The sequence below is a fragment of the Carcharhinus amblyrhynchos genome, chromosome 7, assembly GCF_965287045.1.
Source record: "Carcharhinus amblyrhynchos chromosome 7, sCarAmb.v2.hapA, whole genome shotgun sequence".
NCBI lineage: Eukaryota > Metazoa > Chordata > Chondrichthyes > Carcharhiniformes > Carcharhinidae > Carcharhinus > Carcharhinus amblyrhynchos.
In genome coordinates this window covers 5,893,862-5,911,815 of record NC_137330.1, presented here as the reverse complement: position 1 = coordinate 5,911,815, position 17,954 = coordinate 5,893,862, and the positions used below count along the sequence as shown (strand labels likewise).

Sequence of the window (17,954 nt, the reverse complement as noted above, 5' to 3'; positions counted from 1 at the left end):
CATTTTAGTTTTGGATACGCAGCCCAACTGGTGTTCCCTTTCTTCCACGGGATTGCTTCTGACGGCAAAGACAATGGTTCTCAAAAACCCAGCACTGTGATTTGATTGAGACTGGGCGATCAGGCCAGCAGTTTAGTTTTAGCATAGCTACGCTGTCACACATCTGTTCCTGAAATGACAGAAGTCTTGTGGCCAGATGTGCTAACTGCACAAAGTGGGAGATTGAGCACAGCAGTAAAGGGCATCAGGTTTGTGACTTCTGATTTTAAAAAAACAAACAATTCTTCACTGCTACTGAATCAGTCTAGGGGCAATTTAGATGCACTCAATTCACTCAGTGGCTTCCAATTAGAGCTGCTGAGTTACAAAAGGGTAGAACTCAGCACAGCCACTGCTTTCACCCCCAGTCAACAATTAATCAGTGACAACAGCACCAAGTGACGGTGTGAAAAATGCAACCACCTGTTTCAGTGCTTCACATAAATCAATTCGAGTGGAGCCATTACACTTGGCCCAGAACAATGTTAAATTACAAAGTTTACAATAAAAGAAATTACATTTTCTCAATCTTCATTGGCTTCACTTGACAATGCTGATCCTTTACAAAGTTGTGACATTGAAACTGTATTCAGTCCCCTACAATACCTTCCTGTTTACACATCTTGTAACATGCTTTCACTTATTAGGATTCAGATCAAGTGTTACCTTTGTGTGTGTGTATGTGTGTGTGTGTGTGTGTGAGAGAGTGAGAGAGGGGTGTATGTGTGGGGGGTGTGGCGTGAATAGGATGGAATTCATTAGCCCCTCTTCCTTTGAGGTTATTCTTTGCTATATACCATTCATAATACGGAAGACTTTATTTTAAATTTAAAATTATTAACCAAGGTCACCATAAAGGCTGAAAGAGAGCTACAATCTAATAGGGGAGAGTAATGATTGGACAAAGCAAAGTTTGGGCTTGCAAAGTCTAAAGATCGACAGACAAAGTTATAGAGAGCAAAGAAGTTCCCAAGACACTGGGAAATAGGAGACTGCAAAGAATATTGATTTCAAAGCATTGAGTCTAAGCAATCAAAGGAGTATATCGGAGAGCATCTGTTGAACTTTGCAGGAACAAGGGAAATGTACAGAGGAATATGACACATAGTAATGTCAATAAAGTAGAAATACTGCAATCGAAAAGTGTTGATAAAGTGTTGTGAGACAGGATTACTTTTTATTTTATTCTGCTCAGGAGATCAGAAAAGATCAAATTATAGGGCAGCTTTAGAAATACTTGGTCATGAAGAACACAATCTCTGGAGGCCAGTGAAGATTTTGAGGATAATGCTGTTGATAAATGGGGAGATAAAGGCAGATGCAATAAATTTAATCAACACTAAATGGATATTTAGCAATTGCACCATAAGAAGGATCAGGTGTGTGAGCTGCAGTAAACCAATGAATGTAGAGAACATTTCAATGAACAGTTTCACCGTGTATGGAGTAGGTTCGTAATACTTTACAAAAAGAAAAATCTATTAAACCATTCAGTCTCAAATTTTTGGACTTACTCTTTCCAGAATATACCAGAAAATAGTTTGAAACCTCTTGTTTAAATCTTTATTTTGGATATTTTCTTGAAAATGTAAGTTGCACCAATTAATCAATTAAAAGTGATGCACTCCCTATTGTCAAATGAACCACACCTCATCCTAGCATCACAGGGAGACTGAAAAAGGCAAGGGGATGGGATGCTTTGTGTACAGAGGTGTAATCAGCTAGAGCTCCAGCAGCAGCTTGTGTCTTGCAATGTACCACGTGGATAGCACCTTTCTGGACATTGTCCCTTCCAGATTCAGGATTTACAGTCAGATAGAGAATGTGAGACCAGACAGTCCAAGAGGACTAGGCATGTAGTGCAGGAGCACATCTCACTCTGAGTGGCTACAAGGACTCCAAGGGGAGAGGATGCAAGCAGTCATGGTGCATGTAGGTGATGTAGATAGAAAAGGGGAGGAATATGGCAACAATAGAGAATAATTATGGCTGAAAAAAGGGTATGGCTGACTGGTTATTAAATATTCATGGATACAAATTGTAAAAAATGAAAATGTATTAAAGTAGAGGGGCGGGGGGGAGCGATGTCCATATAACACAAGCCATTGCACTACTGGTTATATTCCATAGGCCAATTACTGGAAAAAGCATAGAAGAGCAAAATGGCAAAGAAATTACAGGAATTGCAAAAGCAATATTGTTTTGATGAGAATTTATTATAATATAGAATAGGATAGGAATAGAAGAGAAAAGGAAGAGTTTCTAAATATGTTCAAAAGGATTCTCTACATCAGTATGTTTCCACTGAGAAAGAAGACATTGTGGAGCCTGGTTCTGGGAAGTTCAGGGGTAACATCGATTAACTGTCAGCAGGGGTACATTTAGGGAGTAGTGATCATAGTGGTTTAGAGTTTAGGTTAACAATGGTAAAGGATAAAAGGAGCAATCCCAGAGTAGAAATTATTCATTGGGTGAGAGAGATTTGGCCCAGATAAATGGGAATCAGATTCTCAGGTAAAACTATAATTCAACAATGGACAAGAGGGAGGGATTCAAATTCCTGGGACATTGAAACCGGTTCTAGGGCAAGTGGTACCAGTACAAACTGAACAGTCTGTAACTGGACAAGACTGTAACCAATGTCCTAGGGTAAGTGTTTGCTAGTGCTGTTGGGGAGGGTTTAAACTAATGTGGCAAGGGGGTGGGAATCGATGCAGGAAGTCAGAGGGAAGTAAAGTAGGAACAGAAACAAAGCACAGTAAGGGGAAAAGTGGAAGACAGAGAAACCAAAGACAAAAACCAAACAGGGCCACAGTACAGAGACTGTGGGGAACTCAGTGAATGGGTCCAGTAAGGCTAGGAGAAATAAAATACAGGGAGAGAAATAAAATACAAAACAGGACAGGACAAATGATCTGAATTGTGTTTGCTTTAACACGACTATGATGGGTACGATGGATGAATTTAAAGCTTAGATTACTACATGGAACTATGATGTTGTGGCAATTACTAAAACTACCAATTTTATAAGTTTCAAGATATTTATAGAAAGGGCTAGAAGTAGTCATAGAGTGAAAATACTAAACTGGGAGAGGGCCAACTATGACAGTATTAGGCAGGAGCTAGGGAATGTAGACTGGAGGCAGCTGTTTGAAGGTAAATCCACATCTGATATGTAGGAGTCTTTTAAAAGTTCCTCTTTTGCTTCTCGGCCTTTTGGCTAAGATCAAGAATAGTATCAACATGCTGTGCTTGGTTGAAGTCATCAGGTTACATTTCAGCTTCATTTGAAGCAATTTTTTAAAGAGGATTGGCTTTAATTTGACTTGATTGGATTGGAATAAAGTTTAAAAAAAGTTCCTTGCTTCTCGGCCTCTTGGCTAAGATCAAGTGTAGTATCGACGTGCTGCACTTGGTTGAAGTCATTAGGTTACATTTCAGCTTCATTTGAAGCAATTTTTTAAAGCGGTATCTCGGCCTTTTGGCTAAGATGCAAATTAGATCAAGCCTTGGAGGCAGAGCTACACCTACTCCAATCATCTTGGATCATGTAGATCAAGCCCAAGACAGGAGGTGAGAGCCTTCTTGTCAGCTTGGATCGGGAATGTCCCAACTTGTTGGGACTATGAATTGGCTTTAATTTGACTTGATTGGATTGGAATAAAGTTTAAAAAAAAATTTTAAGAAAGTTCCGTGTACTTGGGGCTCAGGAGCTGTTTGGATAACGGCCTTTTGGCTAAGATCAAGTGTAGTATCGACATGCTGCACTTGGTTGAAGTCATTAGGTTACATTTCAGCTTCATTTGAAGCAATTTTTTAAAGCAGCATCTTGGCCTTTTGGCTAAGATGCAAATATGATCAAGCCTTGGATAAGGAGCTACACCTACTCCAATCAGCTTGGATCGTATAGATCAAGCACAAGACAGGAGGTGAGAAACCTGACTTATCAGCTTGGATCGGGAATGTCTCAACTTGTTGGGACTCTGAATTGGATTTGATTTGATTGGATTGAATTGGAATAAAGAATAAAAAAATTTATTAACAATTCAGGACAAGCATGTCCCTGTAAAAATGAAGGATAAAGATGGCAAGATTGGGGAAGTCTGGATGACGAGAGATTGTGAGTTTAGTGAAAAAGACAGAGGCGTGCATAAATTTCAGGAAAATGAAAATGGATAAGGCTCAAGGAATACAAAGATAGCAGGAAAGAGCTTAAACAGGGAGTTAGGAGACCAAAAAGGGCCATGAAATGTTTTGGTAGGCAGGATTAAGGAGAATCCAAAGGCTTTTTATGTGTATGTAAGGAGGAAGAGGATAGCTAAGGAAAGCGTAGGCCCACTCAAGGGTAGGCCCACTCAAGGGTAGTGGAGGAAATTTGTATGTGGAGCCAGATGGTATGGGTGAGGTTCTTAATGAGTACTTTGCATCAGTATTCACAAAGGAGAAGGGTGTGGTCAATGGTGAGTGTAGAGAGGAAGATGTTGACATTCTAGGACATGTTGAGATAAAAAGGGAGGAGGTTTTGAAAAACATTAAAGTGGGTAAACCCTCAGAGCCAGATAGGGTATATCCCAGAAGACTGAGGGGCGAGGAAGAAATCTTCGTATGCTCTTTCAGTGCAGGGAAGGTACCAGAGGATTGGAGAGTAACTAACATTTTTCCTCTGTTTAAGGAGGGCAAGAGACAATCCGGGAAATTACAGGCCTGTGAGCCTTACATTAGTGGTGAGGAAATTATTGGAGCAGATTCTTGGGGATAGGATATACTGACATAAGAACATAAGAAACAGGAGCAGGAGTAGGCCATCTAGCCCTTCGAGCCTGCCCCGCCATTCAATAAGATCATGGCTCATCTGTCGTGGCTCAGTTCCACATTCCCGCCCTCTCCCCATAACCCTTAATCCCCTCTCTTATCAAAAACCCATCAACCAGCGTCTTAAAAATATTTAGCGAGGTAGCCTCCACCACTTCAACGGGCAGAGAATTCCAGAGATTCACCACCCTTTGAGTGAAGAAGTTCCTCAACTCCGTTCTAAACTGCTCCCCCTTTATCTTGAGGCTGTGCCCCCTAGTCCTACTATCCTTTCTGAGCGGGAAGAGTCTCTCCACCTCTATCCTATCCATCCCATTCATCATCTTATACGTCTCAATGAGATCTCCCCTCATTCTTCTAAACTCTAACGAGTACAAGCCTAGTTTATTCAGCCTCTCCTCATAGCTCAACCCCCTCAACTCCGGTATCAGCCTAGTAAACCTCCTCTGCACTCCCTCCAAGGCCAAAATATCCTTGCGTAAGTACGGTGCCCAAAACTGCACACAGTACTCCAGCTGCGGCCTCACCAATGCCCTATACAGCCACAAGCAAGACCTCCCTACTTTTATATTCAATCCCCCTCGCTATGAAGGCCAGCATCCCATTCGCCTTCCTGACCACCTGCTGCACCTGCAAGCTGGGTTTTTGCGACTCATGCACAAGGACCCCAAGGTCCCTCTGCACCGTCGTCTGCTGCAGTTTTTCGCCACATAAGTAATAATCCTTCCTACCATTATTCCTACCAAAGTGGACCACCTCGCACTTGCCAACATTAAATTCCATTTGCCATTTCCTGGCCCATTCGCCCAGCCTACCTAGATCCTTCTGTAGACTCTCCACACCCTCCGCACAATTTGCCGTTCCACCAATCTTGGTGTCATCAGCAAATTTCGACACCCTACACTCGGTTCCCTCCTCCATCTGGAAGAGAATAGGCTTATTAGCAATAGGCAGCATGGTTTTTTTGAAGGGGAGGTCGTGTCTCACGAACTAGATTGAGTTCTTTGAGGAAGTGACGAGCTGCTAAAATGGATACAAAACTGGCTTGGGCATAGAAAGCAGAGAATAGCAGTGGAAGGGTATTTTTCTAACTGGAAATCTGTGACAAGGATCAATGTTGGGGCTTCTGTTGTTTTATATATATATAAATAAATAAAATGATTTGGAGGAAAATGTTCTGATTAGTAAATTCACAGATGATACAAAAATTGGGGGGAGCAGTGGATAGCGAGGAAAATTGTCAGAGGATATAGCAGGATATAAATCAGCTGGAGACCTGGGCCGAAATATGGCAGATGGAATTTAACGTGGAAAATGTGAGATGATGCAATTTGGAAGGTCTGCAGCAGAAGGAAAGTATACAGTAAATGGGAGTGCCCTTAGAGAAATATTAGCATACAGAGGGATCTAGGACTGCAGATCCACAGTCTCCTGAAGGTGGCAACTTAGATGTACATGGTGATCAAAACGGCATATGGCATGCTGGTCTTCATCGGTCGGGCATTGAGTATAAGAATTAGAAAATCAAGTTGCAGCTGTACAAGACTTTGGTTAGGCCACATTTGTGGTACTGTTTACAATTCTGATCACCACACTACTGGAAAGATGTTGAAACCTTGGAAAGGGTGCAAAACCAGGACATTGCCTGGTTTGGACGATATGAACTATGAAGAAAGGTTGAACAAACCTGGATTGTTTTCACTGGAGCATTGGAGGATGAGGGGAGGACCTGATAGAGACTTACAAGATTATGACAGGTTTGGATAGAGTGGATAGTCAGTGTCTTTTTCCCAAGGTTGAAGGGTCAATTACTCGGGAGCACAGGTTGAAAGTGAGAGGGGGAAGTTTAAAAAGAGATCTAAGGGGAAAATTTTTCACACGGAGTAGTGAATGCCTGGGACTCGCTGCCAGAGGAGATGGTGAAAGCAGGTTTTATAACAATGTTCAAGAAGCACCTGGATAGATACATGAATGGGCAGGGAATAGAGGGATATGGACCACATAAGGCAAGAAAATATCAGACGCCACAGTGTCAGCACAGACTTGGTGGGCCGAAGGGTCTGTTCCTGCGCTCTACAGTTCTTTGTTCTCATTAAAGAGGAGATAGTTTACATACAGTCAAGGTGCATCTCCATAAATGGGAAAGAAGGGCAGACAAAGCTGGTTGCCCCTGGGTGGTGAGAGGGCAAGATGAAGCAGAAAAATGGGGAAAAATGAGGGGGGGGGGGGGGGGGTAGGCTGGGGCAAGCAACAGATGTCAATTTGATAATACAAGTGAGAAGCATGCTGAAATAGAAAGTTCAGAAGTGACAAGAGAATCCATTAATTTTTCAGCATATAAACAGAAAAAGGATTGCAAAAAGAGTCAGACTAATTAGGGGGTAAAAAGAAAATTTACACATGGAGACAGAGGGCATAGTTGAGGAAATAATTGATGACTCTGCAATCACCATGGACAAAGATGCTGTGAATCAGTGAATGAGGAGATAGTTCAGACACTGGATAAGCTAAACATTGATAAAAAAGGAGATATTTGACAGGTTGGTTGTATTTAAAGTGAGTAAGTCATCAGGACTGGATCAGATGTATACAAAGAATGCCAAGGGAAGCAAGACATAAATTGTGGAGGCACTAGCCATAATCTTCCAATCCACCTTATATACAGCGGTGTGGGAGAGGATTGAAAAAATTGTATGGTAGGAAGAGTGAGGAAAAGTACAATTTTACAGTCGCTACAGGAACAGGGGGGCTGGGGTGTATCACAATGTGACACAGCAAATTGAGAAAAAAATAAAGCATACAGTACCCTGGGCTACATTAATGGTTACAAAAACAAACAGGTTATCTTTGGAAAACAGTGGTTCAGTCTCAATTAGTATACTGTGGACAATTCTGGGCACTACAGTTCAATGAAAATATGAAAGCATTGGTGAGAACAGATCTGAGAATGTAAGACTTTAGTTATGTGGCTAGGTTGGCAAAGTTGGGGCTGTTCTTCTGGAGACAAGGTTGAGAGGAGGTTGGACTCACAATCATGAGGGTTGTGGACAGAACAAACAACAAGAAACTTCTTGTTTGCAGCAGGGTAGAGAAATAGAAAACAGATTTAATTTTTTGTTTATTTATTAGTGCCACAACTAGGCTATCACTGCAATGAAGATTTAAAATGACTGGCAAAAGAATCAGAGGCAACAGGAGGAAAAATCTTTTAATGCTGTCATTGGTAAGGTGCATTTCTGAAAGTGTGATGGAGGCAGATACAATCATGATTTTCAAAAGGGGAATTGGATAATTATCTGAAGAGAAAAAATTGCAAATCTACAGTGACCAGAATAGGGAGCGGAACTAGTGAGTAGCTGTTACAGAGAGCCAGTGTGGACAAGCTGGGCCAAATGGCCTCCTTTGTTGCTCTAACCAATGATTCCACAATAACTGCATGTGTGAGACACACTACAATCCAACCTAAGTCACAAAGGGATGACATTATTAAACCTGTGTTATCATTTAGCGTGAGACATTTCCATTAAGCTAATCAGATTGCTTAGAGAGAATGAACTTGGTGCAATATCTTTTACAACCTCAGGATATGCTGGAACGCTCACAGCCACTCAAGTATTGAAACGTAATCACTGTTATAATATAGGAAATGCAGTAGTCAATTTAAACATGCAAGATTAACAAACATCAATTCGGTAACGACGAGAAACATTGGTGATGTTGGTTGTGGAGGAAATATTGAAATAGTGCTGTGGGATTTCTTCCAATCCATCTGAGGGGGAACACATGGCATTTCTTAGAAAGATGGCATTCTTATGCACCCTCTCGGTACTGACATACCTGTGTCGGCCTAGGTCCTGCCTTCAGAACTCTGGAATGGGACCTGAACCCATTCCCTTCTAGCTCAGAGGCACCACTACAGAGCATACCGGTGATCAAATTTTCATGTCTTACAGCCTTCATTGCCCTTTGCAATCAGTGGATTACTTGTGAATATTTTTGGAACAGAATTCATGTGGTATGTAATCACAAAGCAAAGACCTTTGTGAAAATACTGGCAAATGTTTGAAAGCACCTATTTGGACTGAGGTTTGGATATACAGTCAGCAGGAGAGGTCATTACAGGGCAATTTCACTTTTTAAATTCCTGTATCAGTTCATTTCAGGTGAAGTGTATTGAAAATTTATTGGATAGGTGCTAAAAAATATCAGCAAGGAACAATTTTTGTTGTAAAAGCAACAAATGGACAAACAGAGAGTTTATGGTGTAGTTTCCAGCAACAGTAGAATCTATTTGACCAAGTTACTTTTTTTGAGTTGGAGTAGGAGACGGGCATTGCCACTCTGGAGCCATTAAGCTCCCTTTGTACCTGGTATAACATATCATTGAGGTGAGCGCAGTGAAATAATGCAAGTCAAACCCCAGTCCAGTATAATTCTCCCCAGCTTTTCTTTTTGTTCTTTCATGACATGTGAACATCACTGGCAAGGCCAGTATTTAAATACTTCAGGCCACAATTCCCTCTGACATCCAGCCCTTTTCAGCAATGAACTATTCAACCAAAGCAGACATGCATCAGTGATAGACTAAACAGTCAATTTCGCTGCCTTGTCTGCTACTTGTCTGATCGGACAGATATTAGAAGGGCCACCGTGAGGTAGCTTCGCAATGTCCTGACACAAATAACAAAAACTTTCCATCAGCCCCTCTACAAAACCTACCTCATTTCAAGTTAACGCAACATATTCTACACTTTACACATCACTTGATCATGACTTTTATGTCATGTTTCTAGTAACAGGATTTAATCTGGTAGAGATGGGAGTCCTGAAAATTAACAGGTTTTTTATTAATGTCCTTGTCAAATCTGCCACAAACTTATGAATAGTTCCAAATAACCATCCTTTTGACCAAGGTGTAGACAGGAGTACAGTGTTTTCATAGAGAAACGTATATCTTCAATTAAAGGTGTCACAGTAATGTTATTAAAAAAGAGGTTGTCAACTCAGATTCATCATCAGCTTTGTAGAGGAATCCAAACTTCCTTACTCTGTCAGTTTTACAGAGAAACCACAGCCAACAGCAGAGTGTGAGGAATGAGAGGCCAAACTCAGCTTTGAGCTTCCTTCTCCTTTGCCTTCACATTGGAACAACACGATGTGGTAACCAAAGAAGACTTCAACCACATTTGTGTCAGCAACCATTTAAACCTCCTTGGCAGCATCAGTGGCATTGGTTCAGATTGCAGTTAACCAGAGCGAGTATGTGTTAGTTATTGACCTATCACAGTGCGTCAGTAAATGAGCTGCCTCTTGCAAATGCTTTGTAAATGGCTGTGGCTTTACCTATCTTCTATTAAAGCATATGCCCCTGCACTGTGTCTTGGATGAAAGGCTTTGTTTAGGCACTTGTGCAGTCTTCTTCGATGACCCGGTTCATGCTGGTACCATGAGTGATGTGAGTAGCTGGATTAGTCAGATCCCTGACACTGCTTTGCCGGGACTGATCGTTCAGGCGGTGTAAGCTGCTTTGCCGAGACTGGTCGTTGAGCCTTGGCAGACTACCATGCACCAACCGCTCATCCAGACCTCTGAAGCTGCATGGTGTGTATCTGATTAAAAAAAAGGTCAAATTTTCATTCAGCATCACTTGGCAGCAGGTTAGTAATTATAAAACATCACAGACTGGAAAGGGTTCAGACCATAAACTAAGGTGTTCCCCTGCTAGTCTTCTCATTGACAGTGGAGACTCAGAAATACAGCATGAGCTTTTGGACACAATGATTGTTTCTGTAAAAAAAAACTCAACTAATACGCTTCCTGCACATCATGCTGCACCATTTCCCATTCTTCCATTCTGCAGCACACAGGCAAGCCACAAGACAGAGAAACTTCAGTGGCCAGTACAGGGATTAAACCTGCCATGTTGGGGGTATCAGCAACACACTTTAACCATTTCAGTTGACCAGGTGTTACACTTTGCAGGTGTTCTGCTACTTTTCAGTTCTACTTTTCAGATACATCTGGTGGGATTCTCCCCACCTCCCCTGCCACGATTTGTGGTGGTGCAGGCAACCCACCATTGGCTGGTGGTGAGATCTTCTGGTCTCATCACTGTTCACTGTTGGCTGCACCCTCTACCACTGGTGCGACCAGCTGGAAAATCCTGCCATTTGTCTGTGACTCTGCATCTTGTCCACTCTCAACCTCAGAGCTGTGGCCCCTTCTCTCTAAAACGATGCTGACAGGAAGCATTCACATCTCTGCTGTTCAGCTGTTACTTGTGCCTGTTATCACAACAGTAAAGTGTGATCAACTCATCCACAAGACGATCTTCCCTCACCTGACCACCTTCTTCTTAACCTTTGTACCCAAATATCAAAACTCAAATCTGGTTTAACTAAAGTGAAATACAACATTAGTTATTTAATGCCATAATACAGACTGAAAAGTGCAGTTCTATCTGATACTTCATTTTACAAAAGCCTCTCTGACGTTTGATTTGCTGTGGTTTTTTTTTGCTCACCTTCCATCCCGTGACCTGTGTAGGCTCCCATGGTAACTGCTGAGTTTACTGTGGACACTGCCGGCCTTGCTCCTCTGGTCGTCCATAATGGCGAGCTGCTGTGAGGAGGCGTGAGTGGATGTGCCTTGTGTGGAGGTGCCTCGGGATTTGCGGATGATTGGAGTGTTGGGGTCTCTCAGCAGTGACTGCGCAAACTCAGGTTCTTGCAATACCTGGCGGCTCTCATTTACAGAGCTGAAAGGAGAAAGGCAGGAAGTTGGGATCAATTGTAGAACGCAGTTATCAGGAAGACAGATTTCAGGGAAACTATTAGATTTCCATTATCGCCCATTCCCAAAAGAACTTTTACTAAACACTGGTTTCTGATTAAGTTACCACATAGATGTTAGCGTTTATAGAATCCTACAGTGCAGAAGAAGGTCATTCGGCCCATCAAGTCTGCACTGACCTTAATCCCACCCAGGCTCCATCCCCATATCCCCATGCATTTACCCAACAAGTCCCCCTGACATTACAGGACAATTCAGCATGGCTGATCCATCTGGATCCATCCCACTTTGGACTGTGGGAGGAAATCGGAGCACCTGGAGAAACTCACACAGACACAGGGAAAATGTGCAGACTCTACACAGACAGCGACTCAAGCTGGGAATCGAACTAGGTCCCTAATTCCAAGAGGATTTGAGTACAGGAGTAAAGAAATCTTGCTGCAACTGATGAGAGATTTGGTGAGAACACACCTGGAGTATTGTGTACAGTTTGGTTGCCTTACGCGAGGAAAAATAAGCTGACCATAGAGGGAGTGGAATGAAGTCCATCAGACTGGACCCTGGGATGGCGGGATTGTCATAGGAGCAGAAATTGGGTCAACTGGGCCTGTATTTACTGGAATTTAGAAGAATGAGAGGGGATCCAATTAAAATAAATACTATTCTGACAGGACAGGACAGACTAGATGCAGGAATGTTGTTTCCTCTGGCTGCAGCGGAGGACGGGAGGGCATTCTAGAGCAAGGGATCAGTCTCAGCATATGGGGTTGGCCATCTAGGAGAGAGGAGAAGCTTTTTCACTGAGAAGGCGATGAACCTGTGGAATTCTCTACCGCAGAAGGTTGTTGAGGCCAAATCACTGAATATATTTAAGGAGGAAATAGATTTGTGTCAAGGGGCATGTGGAGTGTGGAGTATGGTGTTCAGATCGAGGATCAGCTGTGATCATATTGAATGGTGGAGCAGGCTCAAAGTGAAGATTAGCTTACTCCTTTTTGATTTAATTTATTATTGTCCCATGTATTAACATACAGTGAAAAGTATTGTTTGTTGGGTGCTGTACAGTCAAAGTACACTATTCATAGAGAAGGAAACAAGAGGGTACAGAATATAGTATTATAGTAATAGCTAGGGTGCAGAGAAAGATCAACTTAATATCAGGTAGGTCCATTCAAAAGTCTGATAGCAGCAGGGAAAAAACTGTTCTTGAGTCAGTTGGTACATGACCTCAGACTTTTACATTTTTTTCCTAATGGAAGAAGGTGGAAGAGAGAATGTTCAGGGTGCGTGGGGTCCTTAATTATGCTGGCTACTTTGCCGAGGCAGCGGGAAGTGTGGACGGAGTCAATGGATGGGAGGCTGGGGCTACATTTACAACATTTTGTAATTTCTTTTGGTCTTGGGTAGAGCAGGAGCCACACCAAGCTGTGATATAACTAGAAAGAATGCTTTTTACGGTGCAGCTGCAAAAGTTAGTGAGAGTCACAGCTGACATGCCAAATTTCCTTAGTCTTCTGAGAAAGCAGAGGCATTGGTGAGCTTTCTTAACTATAGTGTTGGCATGGGGGAACTAGGACAGGATTTTGGTGATCTGATTACCTAAAAACTTGAAGCTCTTGACCCTTTCTACTTTGTCCCCGTTGATGTAGACAGAGGCATGTTCTCCTTTACACATCTTGAAGTCGATTACAATCTCCTGTTTTGTTGACACTGAGGGAGAGATTATTGTTGCCACACCAGTTCTCCAGATTCTCTATCTCATTCCTATACTCTGTCTCGTCATTGTTTGAGATCTGACCCACTATGGTGCTGTCATCCGCAAACTTGAAAATTGAATTGGAGGGGAATTTGGCCACACAGTCATAGGAGTATAAGGAGTATAGTAGGGGGCTGAGGACACAGCCTTGTTGGGCACCGGTGTTGAGGATGATTGTGGAGGAGGTGTTGTTGCCTATCCTTATGGATGCTGGTCTGTGAGTTGGGAAGTTTAGGATCCAGTCACAGAAGGAAGTGCCGAAGCCCAGGCCATGGAGTTTGGAGATGAGTTTCGTGGGAATAATAGTGTTGAAGGCTGAGCTGTTAACAATAAATAGGAGTCTGCCATAGGTGTCCTTGATATTTACGTGTTCCAGGGTGAGTACAGGAGTAAATAAATCTTGCTGCAATTGAGGACTACAAAGGGTCCCCATTCAAAGTTATCACTGCCATGTTTCAAATTAGGAACTTTATGATATAGCGACACAATGGCACAGTGGTTAGCATTGCTGCCTCACGGCGCCTGAGTATAAGCAACATAGAATCATATAAACTTTACAGTGCAGGAGGCCATTCGGCCCATCGAGTCTGCACTGACAACAATTCCATCCCAGGCCCTAATCCCACAACCCCACACCTTTACCCTGCTAATCCCTCTATCTACACATCCTGAGTCACTATGGGCAATTTAGCATGGCCAATCCACCTAACTTGCACTTCTTTGGACTGTGGGAGGAAATTGGAGCACCCAGAGGAAACCCATGCAGACACGGGGAGAATGTGCAAACTGCACACAGACAGTGACCCAAGCCAGGAATCGAACCCAGGTTCCTGGAGCTGTGAGGCAGCAGTGCTAACCACTGTCCCACTGTGCCGCCCCATGCTTTAACCATAATTCACAATTCTCATGGGCTTGGGTCAGTCCTGATCAGAAATGTCACACCCAATTAAGATGTGGTTGTACCATAAAACTACAGCAACCAATGCAATGAATGAATAAAAGCAGAAGTGACCTGTACTGAAACTGAAGACACACAAGATCACTAGGATTACTCCCATCACAAAAGGAGGTGTGTTAGACGAATGTCACTTGCTCACCACTTACTCAGACATTTTCAGTGCTCTTAACCACCCCAACTGGCTGCGAAACTCAAGACATACCTAGGCATGAGTGGGAACTGGCTCTCTGCTATAGAAATGAGGCAGCAAGACCCCCCCCACCCCAAAAAAACAAGTCAAAACACCAACTTCCCCAGTTCAGCTTTGACGAGAGTCACCTGGACTCAAAACGTCAGCTCTTTTCTTTCCTTCGAGATTCTGCCAGGCCTGCTGAGATTTTCTATCATTTTCTCTTTTGGTTTCCAGTTCACCCTCCTATCCCCCAACTCCCAAAACATGTACATTTATTTATTTATGGTCATCTGTGTTTTCTTCTCTCACTGACTCTGATGCAGTGTTTCACAGTGAACAGCTAGCTAGAATAATGTGCAAATGTGTGGTAGGTAGTGCAGAAAGAGTACAGCATGAGGAGTGCAAGGGAATGCAGCACAAAAAGCAGACTCACTCTTTTTTCTTGCGCCCATGGAAGAAGCTGGCCCATTCAAAGCAGGTCTTCTTGCTGCCAACCCAGAACACAGAGGGAATTCCAACAACCAGAGTCATCAGGTACTTCATGAGGAAGAGAATAAGATCGGGGCGGCTTACTTGGGTGACCTGATGAGAGACGGGAATAATGAGACATGGTATTTTTAAAGAGGCATTTTTTAAAGATTAAGAATATACATGTTGGTATATTGTGGAATCAGAGGATAGAATAATTTTATTCTAATTAAGGCTCACACTCGTGCATTAATTTACATTTTACCATTCTGGACACTATTACACATCCCATTCCACAATACACGACCGTGCTGCATCCTACTACACAACGCCACATCCCGGCCTCTGAACAAAGTTAAAATTCATTTATTAGTCACAAGTAGGATTACATTAACACTGCAATGAAGTTACTGTGAAAATCCCCTAGTCGCCACACTTCACACCTGTTTGAGTATACTGAGTGAGAATTTAGCATGATGAATGCACCTAACCAGCACATTGTGCCTCCCTATCTCTCACTTAGCACATGTACTTGAACCTTTAAGGAGTGTAGGGTGTAATGTCCCCCAATTTCAGCAAAATGCACAAATAAAATATTTTTTCTAAACTGTTTTTGTTAAAATTAGTGAAAAGGTACAGCCGTCAATAATTAATGTTGGCTTCTATTCATTACATTTATTACCAAATTCACATGGCGTAGGAGATGGATAAATGAATAAAGTCTCTAGAGACCTCAGCAGTAACTCAGGACTTTGTGTATAAAGTCAATGCAAAGTCATTTGCCTCCAAAGAATCTTAGGGGACAAGTCCAAAAATAGACTTAGGTGGATTGGCCATGATAAATTCTCCATTGTCAGGGGGATTAGCAGGTTAAATACATGGGGTTACAAGGATAGGGCCCGGATGGGACCTTCGTCAGTGCAGTCTCGACGGACTGAATGGCTTCCTTCTGCACTGTTGGGGTTCTGTAAAAAAGTTTCCTCTTCTAGCCATTAACAGCAGAGGCTGCTTTGACTGTGCAATTACTGGAACAAAGAACTCAATAACCAGTTACCTGATGGCAGTGTCTGAAGAACATTTAAAGTGGATCCAACATCCAGTTGCGCCATTAATTCTAGAACTCATTGCAATGGAGTCTTCTACCCAAATCACTCAGATAGATCATTCCTCTGCAGCTATAGTATTTATTGTAACTATTTAATGGGGGGCTGAAAACTGGCTGCTGCCTCAGCAAATGCAAAAAATTTCATCAGTGAAAAAGGGTAAAATAATTATGGAGAAACATGGTTACAATATCCCAGGCCCCACAACAAAAGCAAACTCCATTCACATTATTCTTGGCCATTTGGCTTCCTCTCACATCAAAACACAACTGATGGCACTAAGTATTCGTGTCTAGAACCAGGAAGCTGTATGCAATATATTTTTATCCTGAATACTTCATTAGACTGTAGATAATACTTCATGATGCAAATCTCCATGTGTAATCAATTCTATTAAAAAGCCTACAGGGAAGATGAACAAAGGTGAAGCATTCCCAATGCACATTTGATTTAAAGGTGTTTTCAAATGTAGCAGGAGACGATGTAATTCAAACCTGTCAATAATTAGCACCAAAGCATCTAGCAAAGACAGCTGCTGGACATTAACTGCTATTTGTTACAACAGCTTCCTAACCCACTCAGCACAAGATGCATCAATGGACTACAATCATCATTTTATGTGGTCCACCTGTTTCCCAGAGCTCACGTTAGAAGATGTTTTGAGCATGTTCAAGACATGTAGACTTCTAGATATTAATGACAGCAAGGGATATGGGACAGTACAGGAAAGTGATGTTGAGATTGATGGACAACCAGCATGTAAGCTGAGCAGTACAGCAGGTTCACCCGGCCATGCTAAATTGCACCTGTCCAAAAGATGCGCAAGTTAGGTGGATTGACCACTAGCGGGGCTACAGGATAGGGCGAGGGAGTGGGCCTAGAAAGAGTGCTCTTTTGGAGTGTTGGTGCAGACTCAATTGGCTGAATGGCCTCCTTCTGCACTGTAGAGATTCTATTCTATAGATACCAAACAGGCACAGTGCTCCAGTGCATGCTGAACCACAAAACCATGTTGACTGGCTTCCCGACTGAATTCTCCACATGATCTCCCAGTATCTGAGGATAGCCAACATTCGTATGCATTGTCCAATGACCAATTACAAACAGACATCCCAACAGGTTTGGAAAGGGGCTACTTACTTAGGTTGTGAAAAGTTGTGTACAGGGGAAAGAAGAAAGCACCAAAAATACATGAATAGTTATTCCAGCTACAATTTTCTTTTGCCAAATCAATGACCGGAGAACTGGATATGCAAAGTACTGACTGACCAATGCACTATCTATAGAGCAGCAGGTCATGTGTTTCTCTACAAGATTCATCAAGGTAACTGAAACACAGTGAGGGTATCAGATCATTGGTCAATCCAAGCCATTTGTGGTATACTATAGGGTGTCTTGACAGAATCCTCACGTGCCTTATTAAGTTAGACACATCTCAATTCTCAGGGGTACAATGAATGAATAAATTGTTGTATTTCTCCAACATCAGAATGTGTTATAGATCACCTGGTATGGGACCTTCCACTCTGGCATTGATCTGCTGAGCGATTCAAAGATACATGTCACTGCAATGTCTACCTGCTAAATGTGCTGGGAATTTCATCCTGTAGTTCAGGCACTGATGGATCAATGGTGGTGTGTGCAGCAGAGGATGTTTTTCTGCTTATGCCTTTGAGGAGATCACATGAGTAAAGGAGGTGGGGAGTAATTGTTTCTGATTATTCCTGACCTTCATGGTGTAGAGCATACAATTCAAGGCTTTGATGTACCAGACAACAACATTCTGTGCCACAGAGGCAGGATCCATACCTAGTGAGACAGGGAGTTGAGCTTTCACAAGGCTCTCCACTTCCC

The 17,954-nt window shown here is 42.4% G+C and overlaps 1 protein-coding gene and 1 non-coding gene across 4 annotated transcripts in view; one reads left to right on the top strand and one right to left on the bottom strand.

Moving 5' to 3' along the window:
- The first annotated feature begins 3,399 nt into the window (after window positions 1-3,399).
- Window positions 3,400-3,591, top strand: LOC145345809 (U2 spliceosomal RNA). Its single transcript, XR_013887188.1, has one exon. It is a non-coding gene; the product is annotated as a U2 spliceosomal RNA (small nuclear RNA).
- Window positions 3,592-7,084: 3,493 nt separating this feature from the next.
- The window catches only part of LOC145344747 (frizzled-3), a 117,775-nt gene continuing 106,905 nt past the window's right edge, over window positions 7,085-17,954 (bottom strand). For all 3 annotated transcript variants that reach the window (XM_080191860.1, XM_080191862.1, XM_080191861.1), the window contains 3 exons: window positions 14,963-15,111; window positions 11,375-11,608; window positions 7,085-10,460 (listed from right to left, as the gene is read on the bottom strand). In XM_080191860.1, the coding sequence (XP_080047986.1) occupies window positions 10,250-10,460; window positions 11,375-11,608; window positions 14,963-15,111 (594 nt within the window). In that variant the 3' untranslated portion in view covers window positions 7,085-10,249. The remainder of the gene's footprint in view (window positions 10,461-11,374; window positions 11,609-14,962; window positions 15,112-17,954) is intronic.